The 15,852-nt window shown below is 38.0% G+C and overlaps 2 protein-coding genes across 3 annotated transcripts in view; one reads left to right on the plus strand and one right to left on the minus strand.

Moving 5' to 3' along the window:
* LOC126334725 (NADPH:adrenodoxin oxidoreductase, mitochondrial) overlaps positions 1-153 on the minus strand; it is a 68,555-nt gene extending 68,402 nt beyond the window's left edge. Inside the window, exon 1 of the mRNA XM_049997261.1 lies at positions 65-153. Within this exon, the coding sequence (XP_049853218.1) occupies positions 65-75 (11 nt within the window). The 5' untranslated portion in view covers positions 76-153. The remainder of the gene's footprint in view (positions 1-64) is intronic.
* A 173-nt stretch (positions 154-326) lies between these two features.
* LOC126334726 (origin recognition complex subunit 4) overlaps positions 327-15,852 on the plus strand; it is a 75,781-nt gene continuing 60,255 nt past the window's right edge. Inside the window, exons 1-3 of one of the 2 annotated variants that reach the window (XM_049997263.1) lie at positions 327-422; positions 571-781; positions 6,098-6,272. In XM_049997263.1, coding sequence (XP_049853220.1) covers positions 572-781; positions 6,098-6,272 — 385 coding nt within the window. In that variant the 5' untranslated portion in view covers positions 327-422; position 571. The remainder of the gene's footprint in view (positions 423-570; positions 782-6,097; positions 6,273-15,852) is intronic. The other variant, XM_049997262.1, reaches the window with a different exon arrangement.

The following is a 15,852-nucleotide window of genomic DNA, read 5'->3' on the forward strand; positions in this document are numbered from 1 at the left end:
TTATGGTCTGCTTATAAGCCTACTCAAATAATGAATATATGTTGAATTTCAGAAAAATTCTTACAAAAATGACATTTCTGATGCTTCTTTCAGTTTGTCAAGAACTGGATGTTTCCTCTTATTAAACACTATTTCTTATCTGTATCCTTTGTGTGCTCATTGAAACTACACCAACTGCGGTATACAGGGCTAATCCGATGTAAAATATCGTATTGCTTTCCTAAAAACACTTTTCATTGGCATATAAGAAAACTCTTAGGTGCCTACACACTGTCGGTACTGAACAGTGTACAGCAGATAAGCATTTCTTTCTCTCACCAATGGACTTCACTGTTACGGTGTTGGGAGTGCTGCTTCTGTGCGCTATGGGCGGGAACGAGCAAGTCGTTCGAATAATACAGTGAATACCGCAAGCAATTGAAGTATGTTTTAGGCCATTAATTATAAAAATAATTCATTTTTCCATTGTTAATTTACATTTCTCCCCTTGTGTTTGGCATGATATAATATTGTGCTACTTACACTAGGCCTAGTACTAGATATTTTAATATATAGGTTATGTGCTCGCAGCATGTCAGGTCAACGTAAAACAAAAAATGACGGAAGAAATTTCCACATTGCAAGAAATTTTATTAAGCAGAAAATACTGCATTCTTACGTCCCACACGAATATTATGAAGCTGCTCACAAACAGGTAGCCGATTTGTTCAAGAGAACTGTGGAAACGGGTGACAGCGATTCACTGTTGTTGGTCGGGCCCAGAGGCAGCGGGAAATCAAATGTAAGTCCTGTTTGTTTATTTATTTAGCAGCTTATTAGATTAGATTAATTATTCATTCCATAGACCCATAAAAATATGATGTACATCTATGGAGTGAGTCTAAGTACATATTTGCTTTGTCAGTTTTCCAATAAAATACATTAATTTTACTGATTCTAACTATAGTGTTGTTAAGATAACTAATAAATGTCAACCACGACATTTCTGGAAATTAACATCATAGTTACAAAATTTTAAACACTGTAAACTGAACAGATTTTATGAGGCATACGTAATCTATATACCTAAATTACAGAACATTTAATTGCAATAATTCTATGCTATGGGTCCATCATTTTATAAATATGGTATAATATAGACACATAGCACATACATATTCTAGATCCCTTTTTGTTTACATTCGTAAAAAATTTAAGAGCAATAATACTGTATATAAACAAAATCTTTAGATAAAACAATGCTATTAAGAAGTTAACACATTTTACTTTTTCTGTATACCCATATTACTATGTCTGTTTGCTTCAGTTATTTTCATTTGAAAGAAATTCTCTGATTGAATATAAAGGGGTTTCTAATAGCAGTTGTTTGATTGACTGTTTAAACTTTTCCTTTGATTTGGCATTAGTGATGTATGGTGGTAAAGAGTTATACAACTTTACTGCCACATAACTACTGCTTATCTCTTATTGAGTTGTGTTATGCTCCAGAATTCTTAATTTCTTGGTGTTTCTGGTGTGGTGGTGGTGGTGGTGGTGGTGGTGGTGTGCATCTTCATTTTTGTTGGATTTGTCTTTACGATCCCAAGCAAGGAGCAAAATTTTATATATGTACAAGCTGTAGAAGGTTAGAATATTATGTTTTTTGAAAAGAGGCTTGCAACTATCTCTTGATCTTTTGTTTCCTATTATTCTAATTGATTTCTTTTGTAATTTGAATATTTTTATTGCCTCAGTTGAGTGGCCCCAGATTTCTATACTATAGCGCATTGTAGCATTGAAGTATGAAAAATACACCATGCGCACATCATCTTCAGGTATTAGTGACTTAATTTGGCGCGTTATGTATGCCTATCCTAAAGGATAGTGTTTACTTTTCTCTGCTAGCGTGCATGCAACATTCGTACAACAGCTTAACATGTTAAAGGTAGTCTTTGTAATGTTGGGAAGTTTTATTTACTTGTATTTTAGTATGTTCTAGATGTTGCTTTTGTAGACTTTTCTCCATACAACTGCGCAACAAACTTACAGAGATAAAGAAATGCATTTTACATTCCACTGAAGCAAACATTTTGTCAGAGATGACAAAAATTCATTATATATGTATTACAGTAAAAATAAGAACTGTCAGCACTCTAACCCTTAGCAGTGCCAATCAGCATTTTACACCGTGACGTTACCTAATTTATCAGGTTCCTTGGGATCGTGAACCAGTGCTGTTTGCCCATGGAATGGTTCTGTAAGTAATGTAACAAAAACTGATAAAATTCCAAACAAAATACATTAAAAATTCACAAAAATATTTAAAATTATATATACGGTAAATAATACTACAATGCAAGACCCCACACCAGTGGTTCCCATCTTTTCTTAGACCATTACCTCTGAGTGCAGCCAGTCATTAGCTAGTACCCCTCTCCCACACATTAACACCCAACTTAACTGTAGTATGGAAGACATTTCTTGGAGCATTTTATTTTTAAAATTATCAAAAAGCGAATGATGTGTGTGTGTGTGTGGGGGGGGGGGGGGGGGGGGGTAGAATGAATGATGAAGGAATTTGTGGTGCATTGCAAGTCCAATTCATAACTCCTTCTCAAAAAGAAAGCTAACTATCCGTGGGGGTGGACACTTGTTACAAAACATACTTCCCCCGCATTACTCCTCTCCATTCTGGCACTTGCTTGAACTGCACCTGTAACTCCATTTAAAAACAAACCTGCTCAGATATTCCTGCTATACTTACTGTTTTAAATCAATTGATTGCTGCACTCCTTACTTCTGAACTGGCAGATATTGAATGACTTTGGGGTGTTAATGCTGTGGGTCTAACCACTCTAATAATAATGTAGTTACTGCTGTGTTGTGCTGTCAGATAATTCATTTACCTGCCTCAAAGTGATAATGAAGCAATTTCTGAACTATTGCAGTTGCTATCCACAGCTTGGAATGAAGACAGTTTCTTGACATATGTAGCATACATTACATATATGTCTCACTTTTAGCATCAGTGAGGTACGGGACAAAGCACAACATACGTGTGTAGAGGGTGAGCTGTGTGAGGAACCTATAATCTCCACTGTATTAATGCTAGTAATTGAAAGAAACTAATTATTGATAACTTACATAATCAGCATTAGAGTTTTACAAAATTGTGATAACAGTAATCATCTTTTGAAAATAATTTAGTTTTGTGACTGAAACAGAATTGAATAATTTATTTTTTACCCCTCAGAAAAGTTCATTTTATCCTTCAGGAGGTAATAATTTCCCCAGCATGGGAACCACTGCTCCACACTAAGCAAAATATCCACTAAATGACTGTGAAAAATTCCTGTATATAATGAGCCACAAGGAAATGTTTCAAATTATATTTGAAAATTCTAATTTTATCATTCAAAATTTTCAGTTCTGATGGAAGCTTATTGAAACTAAACCTTTTCAGTAGTGTCCATTTTTTCTGTGTGTTGGTTTAATTGTTGTGCATTGCATGGTTTCACAAGTATACAAACATATCTGCAATCAAATCGAAATGTTGAAATGTGAAACTCAGTCGAGCAGTTTGAGTTGATAGATATAAAGTGCTCAGATCACTGTTAATTGCTTGAAGTGGACATTCCTTAACAATGTCACCTATTGTTTGTTCCTCTGCTGTGCAGTCACAGTCAGCAGATAAGTGCAGACTACACTTCTTCCTTGGCTAGTCCTAGTGTACCTCAGCCTTGGCCAGATTTGGCCTGGTACTTTGAATCTCTCGTCCTTCTTTGTTGGATCTTGAACCAAGTAAATGTTGTTGGATGGATGTTCATTCTAGTGTTGTCACCATTTGGAGGTCACGTCAAAAGAACTGATACATTCCAAATCAACCGAGGGCGGCTTGCATGATTTCAGATGAGTTCTTGGTGGCTCTTGTAGGTTATTATAGAAGGGAGAGTTCTTATGACAAGTAATATTTTTGAGCAAGTTTATTTCAGCTGCTTTCCTCCTTAGATCGTACAGAACAATATTAGCTGAGACAGTCAACCACTGACTGGGAGTACATCGGTCAGTACCAGTCATAACTCTCCTGACTTCATTATGCTGCACATCAATCTTTGTTGTGTGGCCACTGTTTTCCCCCCACAGGAGCACGATATTCTACAGCAGAATACACAAGAGCAACTGCAGCAGAACGTGGAGTGTTGGCTTCCGCACCCCAGTGGCTTCCATCAATTTTGTACCTAGTAGATTTAGTCTTGAGGTAAGTTTCTTACATAACTTGATGCACTGTTTGAATTCAAGAAAAAATCCAATGTGATTCCTTGATATATTGGAATGTAGTTATGTGGTACTTTGATTCCACTGAATGGCGCTTGTAGCTTCTATTACTTAGGTGGAATGCAGTAACCTCAGTTTTATTTGAGTTAGGCTGAAGCCTCTATTTATGGAAGAAATCTTTTAATTTCACCAGGTCAGCATACTCTCACAGTGCATCACCTTTTTATTCTGGAAGACTAATGCTGGGTATCAGATTTTCATGGAGTCTGTGTCTGACATTTCGTGGATACGCAGCTTAAACAAGATGGTGGTGGGGGGGGGGGGGGGTGAGAACTGATCCCTGAGGCACGCCATTATTTATAGTTTTCTATCTGCTAGCTTGTCTGTTTAGGAACACCTTAAAGCACCTGTCAGAAAGCATGTTGTTAATTAGAAATGCCAGCTTTTGGCATGGGATGATTTCAGTTAACTTCAAAATCAATCCCTCTCCGCACAGTGTCATAAGCTGCTATAAGATCCATGAAAACTACAGCTGATTTGAGATCTCCCTGAAATCCAGCTTCTAGTTAAGTTGTCAATGTTAAGACTTGGGTCGTAGTAGCTCTGATGTTTCCTAAATTTGTCTTGTTTTGACAGGGGTGATTTGATCAATGACCTCTTGAATGCAATTTAGAAGAAGCCTTTCTCGTAGTTTGTACATCATGCTAAGCAGTGATACTGGTTGCTAGTGAGAAGCATTAATTCTGCATTTGCCTGGTTTAGGATGGCAATTATTTTAGCCTATTTGAAAAGCCTATTTTCCAGCTCTCAGAATCTCACTGAAAAATCCAGTGAGCAACTTGTGTCTAATATTATCAGGTCAGACTAATTTGCTGTATGCTCCTCCCTTTGTGTTAGAATTAACGTCTCAGTACCAATACAATGTTAAGCATAATAAAACATTTAGGTTAGAGTAAGTCAACATAATCAGATAAATCCTAAAAAAAATTCTTATGGGAGCATTATTTTTGTTTTTCATCTTTTTTTCCTTTTAGTTAATATAAACTGACACTGCATTATACTCTAATTTCCTGCATGGTTCAAGTGTTTCTGATTCTGATGATATCTTCTCTGGGCCTAACTTCTTCCACGTGTTGTAGTTAAAACAGTCACCATCCATATGGAGTTCTTGTTTTGGCTTTTGTTGTCAAATATTTCTTCTGTATGTTCATTAATGATATTGTAAATATGGAGATACCCATTATATAATTTGTCTAACTAATGTACGTAACAGCCTATTGAAATGTCTCCTGACGATGCTGATAAAGGAAGTCATTGAAAGTTCATCAATGTTGACAACCTGATGTTGCAAGAACTCCATGAAGAATTTAATCAACAAAAATTCCTTGAGAAACTGTTCTCTTTCTGGGGCTGGTATTCACAGTATGTCAGTGAAGTGGTACAATGGTGTAATCCGAATTGTCCATCGTTCAGATCTTTTTTCCTGGTTTACGTGGATCTTCTGCTATATACTTTTTCTCATTTTCTTAATTTCTGTAATTCTCATTTATATTTGTCAGAAAGCCACCAATGTCTGACGTACAGTTGTATCTCACCAGAACTTGCATTTTTTCGATTTCATTCCCTTGCCTTGCTTTCACAATCACCTTAGGACTGTTATATGCCAATTTTGATTCCCACAGTGTTTTCACCTTTAGTCAACCATCCTTTCTCTCTTCACATTTTCTGTGACAGAAATCTAATTCCAAAAATTCAGGAGTCGGTTAACATTCCAAATTGTGATACATTTTAACTTTGATGTTCTCACAAAATGTTCAGCCTTTTCTTTTTTTCTTTTTTCCAGTTAGTGCATACCGTTATAAAGGAGCTCCTAGAAGAACCATCATTTACAGGAGCAGCGTTGATGGTGGAACTCAATGGTTTTATTCACTCGGATGAACGACTTTCACTGAAGGATATTACCAGACAACTTCATGCGGAATCGTTGGTTGGAAATAGAGAATTTAGATCAGCTGCAGGTCAGTGTGTATGTTTTGTATATTGTAATGGGTTCATATATAATCATATCAAAAGGAATAGTCAGTCTAGAAAACTATTAAATTATGTGACAGAATTGCTGATCAATTAGGTGAGGTTAAAAAGGAAGGGCAAGTCACTCAGATCCTAGGAAGAGAGGGACCCACCCGTAGTGAGGACAGAGGTTGAGAAAGATAATGGGGTTTGCTTCAGAAGCCAAATGGCACCCAACACCAGTCCCTCTGAACTGCGCAGATGGGAACTTGCACTCCAACACATCCTTTCATCCCGCCATCCCCCTGGACTGAACCTATGTTAAACAACCTCGCTCCCACTTACTCTTCAGTCTTCTCCTCTTTCCCTTTCCTCTTTAGCCATTCATGCATCTTTTCATACTACATCTTTATACTGTATACCTCTTTACTTCTGTATGCATCCTCTTTGGTTTGAAGCTGACACAGTACTTACAATAGAATATCTTTGGCTTCCCTCTGACAACAGCCATGCCTCCATCCTTGCTACCCTCCCTGTTTTCCTTTCCCTGTTGCTTCAAAACCTGGGTTGTGAGCAACTAAATCCACTTTCCCTTCTTCTCTTTCTTTCCACTCTCTCCTCCCTGATGAAGGAACATTTATTCCGAAAGCTAGGAACGTAAATTTTCGGTTGTTTTTTGTGTATCTATGGGCTGTACTGAGCTGAGGTAAGTACTGGCCAGCCCCTCTATCTCTTTGTTAGTATTTGTTTCACATCTTTATATGAGATTTTCCATTAATTATTTATACCACAGTCCTTCTCAGTTCTTCCAGAAATATATCACAAAAACCCAAACATTACTGAAAATAAACTACTGTAGTACTTGACCATGAGGAACATGCGACAGGTGCATCGTAAGCTCTCGGACACTTATACAAAACTGTTTCTAGTGTTCCTCACTCAATCTGAGTAATTTTACTTACATATGTGTCTGTTGGCAATATTTAATATTAGACCTTGTTAAGGTAAGGTCTGAAGATTAATTCAGTCTCGTAATTCATATATAATTTAACATTTCATTCAAATTTTCTGTATTGCTCTTTCAGCTGTTATGCCAGAATAGAAGTCACAATTTTCCATCTAATCTTTGGCTTCTTAAGTTTGTGTGAACTGATTGAGCGTTGGCAGGGAACAGATACACAACTTTAAATTCTTGTACTGTGGGTATGTAAACATTTACAAATATACTTCCAGGATCCGCAGAGGAAAGAAATGCTGGTATTAAGTTTCCAAAAAATAAAAAAAGAAGAAGAAGAAGATTAGGGAAATAGACAGCAGGAACGTAGGATGAGAAGACAGAGTTCTGTCAGGTTACAGTGAGGTTTGCTGTGATTGGATACATTTACCTGCCTACTCCTCAGTCCTTTAAACAGGTATTACACGACAGAGACTTCAGCGAATGGTATTAGTCTAGCGCTACAGACGTCTAGTGGTAGAACGGGTGAAACTATGAAAACTAGCAGACACATTATGTGCACGCCAGAATATAGAGCATATCTAATATGCTGTCAGTCTGCGCATGCGCACTAGGCAACGATGACCCGCGCATGCAGAGAAGGGGGTACTGCAGTAGTTTCTGCTTATTAATTGCTTATTGTTCGGTGGCTAGTAGCTAATTTCAGATTTTTGTTCTGAGGATTTTCCGGGTTTTTTTTTTTCAGTAAGTAGGTTTTCATAAATGCAATTTTTTTCCCCAGTAGACTTTCTTTTATACTAACTGTTTGTGAAAACATTATTTCTTTTGATTACTTCGTATTACAGAAATGAAATGGTGCAAAGATAAGTTAAGTGTCTAAATACAGGCATACAACAAGGAAAGATGTCCGTACACACCTGCTGTATCATAATACGATATGCCGGCAATTGTTTCTTTCTAAGCAATATGCATATAACAACACATTTCATTTTCGATTTGCGTTGTAATGCCTTAGCTTACGAAAGTTCATGTTTGATTTGATTGCATCTCTTGCTTTATTTCAGCATGTCAGAAAAGTGAAACAGCCAGTGATGGTGAGAAGGTCTGTGCAGTTTCACCCAGTGCGACAGACAAGGACTGTGAAACTCTGAGTAGCACATTGCATTCAATTTTCCAAACTTAGAAAAATAAGACAAGTGCACTTTTAAGTATTGGTCCTTTAAAGTGTTGCAAACTGCAGTACATACACCCACAACAACTTTTGAAATGGTGGGCATTGCTATTCTGTGGCTAAAAACCAGACTCGAAAAGATTCCCCAGTTTCCGGGAAATGTAATGTTACGACCAGTCTGCAACTTAACAGGACATATACTGGTATTTTATCAGTGATCCAGGCTGGTATGGTCACAAAACATATAAACATATGATTTAATTCTTACTTTCAAGAAGGTGAGACAGTCTCTCTCATGACTGTGTCACACTTATTAATTCCATTGTCTATCATAGACAGCAGCTTCTCAAAACAGGCTATGTCCATCCTCACGAAGTTCCAAAATTCTTGCAGATCTTTGAGCCTCACTTCTTTCATAAGCAATGTAATCTTCTGTCTTTGTTCCTTCTTTTCAGCCAGGGTCGAACTCAACAACATCCGGCTTTTTGTTTTCGTTGTCGTTCAGCTGTAATCCAAAGATTTACTGTCACTGCCAGGGCAATATCTCCAAAAACAAGTGGGTCCTCCATGTGCAAAATGTAAATTTTGGTATACATGTACCTGTTTAACCAAGTGTCATAATTCAAAACTAACTGTAGAGTCTGTAATTCAGAACAGTAGTAACCTACATAATATAACAACAATTACTTCATAAATAATGGTAAAAATCTATTAAATAGAAACCTTGAGCTCACATAAATAATTTGAATGAATGATATTCCAATGTGTCACACGGTCCCCCTTGTGTTTTGCACCATAGAACAAACAACTTTACAAGGGAGCAGACGGTTCTATATGGGTTTCGCACGTTATTACTGCCTACTGCGCTTGTGCATCAGGTATATCCTGTGTGGATGGTGTAATAGGTGTATGTCAGCCAGCATGTAGTTCCAAATATGCACATTTGGGGTGCAGGTTCATAGGTGTATGGTTTACGCGCAGTGTGTAATAGGGGTTTTATAGTGCATGACAGGAAGTACGTGGAGCACTGTTGGCAGCTTTCCATTTTCCCCTCAGGTGGTGCAAGGAAAAATAATTGTATGTCAGTGTGAGAGCCCTGTTATTTCTTGTATTGTCTTGTCATTACAGAGTCCTTATGCAAAATTAAAACTAGAGGTAGTAAAAGCATTCTGGAGACTGTCTAAATTGCTGGGTATCTAGACTTTGTCAATAGTTTTTCAAGAAAAAAAAATCATTTATATTTGCTGAGCCTTTGCATGGTACACTGATATTTATCACACTTGTAAGTAGCACATGTAGCAGAACACTTGCCTTAAAGGTTTCCTTTAAATCAACAGTATTAGGAAAAGGATAGATTGTTACTCGCCGTAAACATAAACCATTGAAGTGCAAATAGGCACAGTGAGAAGACTGTTACGCATTATAGTATTCGGCCGAAGTTTCCTTCAGCAGATAACACACACACACACACACACACACACACACACACACACACACACACACAGAGAGAGAGAGAGAGAGAGAGAGAGAGAGAGAGAGAGAGAGAGAGAGAGAGAGAGAGGTGTGTGTGTGTGTGTGTGTGTGTGTGTGTGTGTGTGTGTCTGCAATTTTTCCTAATGTTGTTGATATTCCAACCTGGAGTTTCCATCATTTGAGTTTGCCTAATAGCCTTCCTTTAAATCAGTTTCATGGGATCCCAAACACTTGGCAGTCCTTGAGAATGTGCATTATACCTGGCCTCAATTCTCTCAATAAACCAAATGCAGGCATTTGCCTTCCTCAACAATCTTTTACGTGCTCATACCATACAGTTTTGATTTGCAGTGTTACACTTACGAAGAAAGATCTCCAACTTGACCTGATATTTTAACGAACAAAAAGTGCAGGTGAAAGGTATCAGCCATGGCAGCCGCTTCATACCTAAGCTCGAAGTACTGTACAGTGAAATAACAACCATGCGTTCCTATTCGTGAGAATAGGGAGAGGACAGGGAGGTGGACATATGTGCTGCACATATTATGAAGTCATGCTCAAGAACATACATTTTTCTATGTGAAATAAGGACAAGTAATGTGAGCTTTCTACATAATGTCCAGACAGTGTTAACAATATTCTTGTATTGATATTCTGCAGATATAGATATGCCTCACAAGCCAAATTAGTAAACCTAAGTAACTGAAGAATTATTATTAAATTAAATAAATTATTTTTTATTTAAAATGTAATGATAGCAGTCACAGTGAAGAAGCAGCACATCTCCTGCATTTGTACCTTAAATTAACATTGCCGGCTCTAAAATCCAAAGAAAATAATGACAACAGTGGAGTTAATAATTAAATAGGGCTCCACTGTTTCTTTAATGTCGCACTCTTAGTTTCATTCATTTACACTGCATTTATGAATTACAACATAAATACAGGATGTTTATAAATGAATATTGGGGTTTTAACACTTTATAATATTTATTATATTAAACTTAGTTATAAATGATATATCAAATAAAAGAGCAACTTGAACAGTTTTACTATGAACTTTATAAATGTTCAATGTGAGCACCATTTGAACATGGCACATATCAATTCTATAGCTGAGTTCTTCCCAAACATTGATAAATGTGTCTTCAGTGATTGTAGCAACAGCTGCTTCAATCTGGTTTCTTAATTCAGAGAGGTCTACTGGTAATGGAGGCAAGTACACATGATCCTTGATGAAATCTCAAAGAAAAAAAATCACATGGGGCTAGGTTGGGTGAACGTGGAGGCCATGCAAAGCAAGCCCTGTCATTGGACCCCTTGTGGCCTATCCAGTGCTTGGGTACAGTGAAGTTCAACCAATTCTAGCGGATTGCTGTGGAAACATTGCATGCTGCACATGCCCACTGGTGCCAAACAAGTGTTTGAGTTGCTCTTTCATTTGACATATCATTTATAACTGTAAGTTTAATGTAATAAATATCATAAAGTTTTGAAACTCCCAATATTCATTTATAAACACCCTGTATATTCAAAGAAAAGAGATCTCTGGCATAAGCTACAGGATAAAAACCACAGTTTAATATAATGAACAAAACATGTCACAGCATTATTTCATAAACCTCTTACTCACTCTAGTGTACAATACTTTGCACCATATTTGGCTGCTGTGTTGGGCTGGAGCAAGTGACAAACTATTGGTTCATGTAAAATTTAAAAGCCATACTTTGGATACCTCATAGTGTGTATTATCAGAATTGTGGCCCATATTTTCGCATGGTTCAATTTCTGGGGTTGATATCTTGAAAGTGTGCTTTTTCCCACTTGAGATGGTAATGTTTCCTTGTTAGATATTTCATCAACATGCTGAGTTTAGTGTTTAAATACAGTAGGGATGTTTCTCATTATAATCATCAGTAACTTAAATTTATGGACATTTGAAGCAAACGGCAATTAATTGTGCAATATAGAAATTTTGTCCAAGTCATTCTGAATCATCTTAAATTCTTTCAGCCACAAGGCTTTTTCATACACATCAGTATCATTTTCAAATAGTGCCAGATTGTTGCATATGGTATCTACTGAATCATTTACGTGTGCAGGTAAATCACTCCCAGTCAAACAGGGACCTTACAGAAATGGCGTGCATTCTTCAGTAATACAGATAACTGTACCACAGGTGCAACCACATTGGAGGGATATTCATGGAGAGGCAGCTGTCTTTTCAGCAGTAGCAGGGACAGCAGCCCAGATGATAAGGTGATTACTGATCTGCACTAGTAACACTAGTCAACATAGCCTTGCCATGTTGGCAGACGGCCGAAAGCGAGAGGAAACTACAGACATATATCTGCTAAGGCAATGCAGCTCAACTGTATGTCTTATAGACATGCATATTCAAATACACAGAGATGTAGACAGGCAGAATACTGCGGTGCAATCGGCAGTGCCTATATAAGACAACAAGTGTCTGCCCAATTGTTAGATCGGTTACTGCTGCTACAATGGCGGGCTATCAAGATAAGTGAATTTGAACATGATGTTATCATCAGCGCATGAGCGATGGGACAGAGCATCTCCGAGATAGCGATGAAGTGGCAATTTTCTCGACGACCCTTTCAAGAGTGTACCACGAAAATCAGGAATCCACTAAAACATCAGATCTCCAATATCACTGCAGCCAGAAAAAGATCCTGCAAGAATGGGACTGAAGGGACTCATTCAGTGTGACAGAAGTGCAACCTGTCTGTAAATTGCTGCTGATTTCAATGCTGGGCCATCAAGTGCCAGTGTGCAAACCTTTCAATGAAACATCATCAGTATGGGCTTTCGGAGCCAAAGGCCCACTTGTGTACCCTAGATGACTGCTTGACACAAAGCTTTACACCTCGCCTGGGCCCATCAACACCGACACTGGACTGATGATGACTGGAAATATGTTTCCTGGTTGGATGAGTCTTGTTTTGAATATTATCGATGCCTTGCAACTTGCTGTTCAGAAGAGATCTCCATCCCCTCATACTCTTACAGATTTATGGACAGCCCTACAGGATTTTTGGTGTAAGCTTCCTCCAGCACTACTTCAGACATTAGTAGAGTCCATGCCAAGCTATTTTGTGGCACTTCTGCAAGCTCTCAGGGGCCCTACACGATACTAGGCAGGTGTACCAGTTTATTTGTCTCTTCAGTGTAGATATAGTGGGAATTAGTGAAGTGAAGTGTGGCAGTAGGAAGTACATGACTTAGAGTCTGATGAATACCAGGTTATCAATATGAAATCAAATAGGGGTAATGCTGGAGTAATCTAATAGGTAATAAGAAATTTATGTGCGATACTCTGACAGCATAGTGAACACATCATATCTGGGATATGGTGCCGGACTAATAATAATAATACTGAAGCACCCAGAAGTGGAGGAGGAAACAAAATTTAACTTTACAGTTTGAGAAAGTCCGTGATCTTACTGTAGTCGTTACAAACTTGAAATATAACTTGGCAGTGTGACCCCATTTACCAGTATGATATTGCACCCCCTCTCCCCTGGATGCCTGCACTGATTTGGTTGGGAAGGATTTCATAAATCTGATGTATCCTCTTCTGGGGCAAGCTGTTTCGCAACTGTTGTAACTGGTACTTCATGCGATAGAGACTGGTAGTGGGAGGGAGTTGATGTCCAAGCTGGCAACACACATGTTCTGGTGGACACACATTTGAGGGTTTTGCTGGACACTGAAGTATCTGAGTGCCACACAGGCAGTACATGGAGATGTATTCCATGTGTGGATGAACATTGTCCTATTTAAAAATGGCACCACAATACCGTCACATGAGAAGTAATGCATGCAGTCAGCTGTCTGTGACATACCGTTGTGCTCTCAAAGTTCCTTTAGTGACTACCAGCTGTGGCCTTAAGTCATATTCTATGACTTCCCACACTTGGACGTCAGAATTAGTGCAGCTGTGCCTCTCCAAAACATTGAAAGAATTGGACCTCTTGCAGGCCGCTGATGGTGGTCATCTGGGGTAGTACAGGACTGTGATTTATCACTGAATACAGTGCAACACCATTCGTCAGTTGTCCATGCTTCCCAGTCATGTACCACTCCAGTTTCAGCTGTTTGTTTTGTGGTGTTAATGGCAGCCTTACACATGGGACAGTAATCCCCTAGTCGGCCTGGTGCTAGTCTCCAACCAGTGGTGCAGGATGACACAGAATGTTGCAGGGAGTCAAGTACTTATTCTAGGATAGCAGTTGCCTTTCTGAAAGTATTTATATGAACTATAGCCATATACGGAAGTGAAACATAGATGATAAACAGTTTAGAGAGGAAGAGAATGGGAGCTTCTGAAATGTGGTGCTACAGAAGAATGCTGAAGAATAGATGGGTACATCATGTAACTAATGAGGAGGTACTGAATAGAATTAGGGAGAAAAGAAATATGTGGCACAACCTGACTAGAAGAAGGAATCGGTTGATAGGACACATTTTGAGACATCAAGGGATCACAATTTAGTACTGGAGGGAAGTGTGGGGGGTAAAAATTGTAGGGCGAGACAAAGAGATGAATACAGTAAGCAGATTCAGAACATGTAGGTGGCAGTAGTTATTCAAAGACGAAGAGCGTTACACAGAGTTGCATGGAGAGCTGCATCAAACCAGTATTAGGACCAAAGACTACAACAACAAGGGAAGAAAATATATTTAATCCATTGGCATAATGATGAGTGCGTAAACTTTCCAACAGATTTACATAATATTCCCACTGTGGCCCCACCAGAAAAGCTTCTAATTAACATCACAGAAGTGGAAATCTTAACCAGAAAAGAAAGGCAAGTCAGTATTCATACAGAAAATTCCGTTCATTTCAACTAAATTACTATTCATCTTTAAGAGGTTCCAATTCGTGGTACGATTCGTATACAGTTTGATATCAATAAAGCACAATGGCAAACGTTCCAATGCTGCTGAGTGAATTTAAAAGAATCATTTTTCTAGCATGGACAACTATACATGGTGTGTTCACATGTTGTGCAAGACCTAAAATTATTCCTGAAAGCATAATACAAAATGTAGTTTATAAGAACACTGAATAAGTTACATATTATACAAATGCGATGATCACTTCAACTTCTTCTTCTTCTCCTCCTCCTCCTCCTCCTCCTCCTCTTTTTCTTTCTTTTTTTCTCTTTCTTTTTTCCCCAGGAAACAAATAAGGATAAAAGACAAAGCAAATCTGAATGAGAAACCTGCTATGTAATCTTTCCTTACATACATTATGTTGAAGATGTTACTCCTATCTATCATGTGTGGTTGCACTAAAATGCTAATAGTTTTTTCTGTCCAAGCCTACAGTAAATTTCTGGCCAATTTGATATTGTTGCTTGCTACTTTCATGGTGTTGCAGTTTTAAAAACCAGTAGTGAACATGCAGCCATGAGTGCCTTTCTCTGCCTCCCAAAGACTTTTGTGCTGGACACTTCAGCATTTCCAGGAGATTAATCTGTTTCTAAATAATAGTAGTATTTAAAATCATTGTTGACCTGCTTGTACTCTGGCTTTGTACACTTACAGCATTCGAGCACGACGCCCCTGTTTCTTGAGCTTTCACATTGAAATTTTTTTGAGAGAAGGAGGGGGATTGGACAATAGCAGTAGGGTGTTCCATTCTTTTGGAGTGATTTTTATAATTCCCAAGGCATTTGAAAATATTTTTTGTGTCTTTTTGATGCGCAAAGAAAGAGATTCATTTTTTTATAACTTTTTTATAATGCAATGTCATTTTGGCGAAAGATTGTTTGCCGACTAATTTTTCACAAATTTGTAAGCAATCATTATTCATTTTAATGATAGTTGATGTCCAAGAGCCTCCACTTTTTACAAATATTAAGACAAACTGTATTTTTTCGAGAGGAGGAATCCCCTGTACCTGAATGTGACTGCATGACATGAATGTTTTTGAGTGATGTAGTTCTGTGATCTTCATAAGA

The sequence above is a fragment of the Schistocerca gregaria genome, chromosome 2, assembly GCF_023897955.1.
Source record: "Schistocerca gregaria isolate iqSchGreg1 chromosome 2, iqSchGreg1.2, whole genome shotgun sequence".
Classification (NCBI taxonomy): domain Eukaryota; kingdom Metazoa; phylum Arthropoda; class Insecta; order Orthoptera; family Acrididae; genus Schistocerca; species Schistocerca gregaria.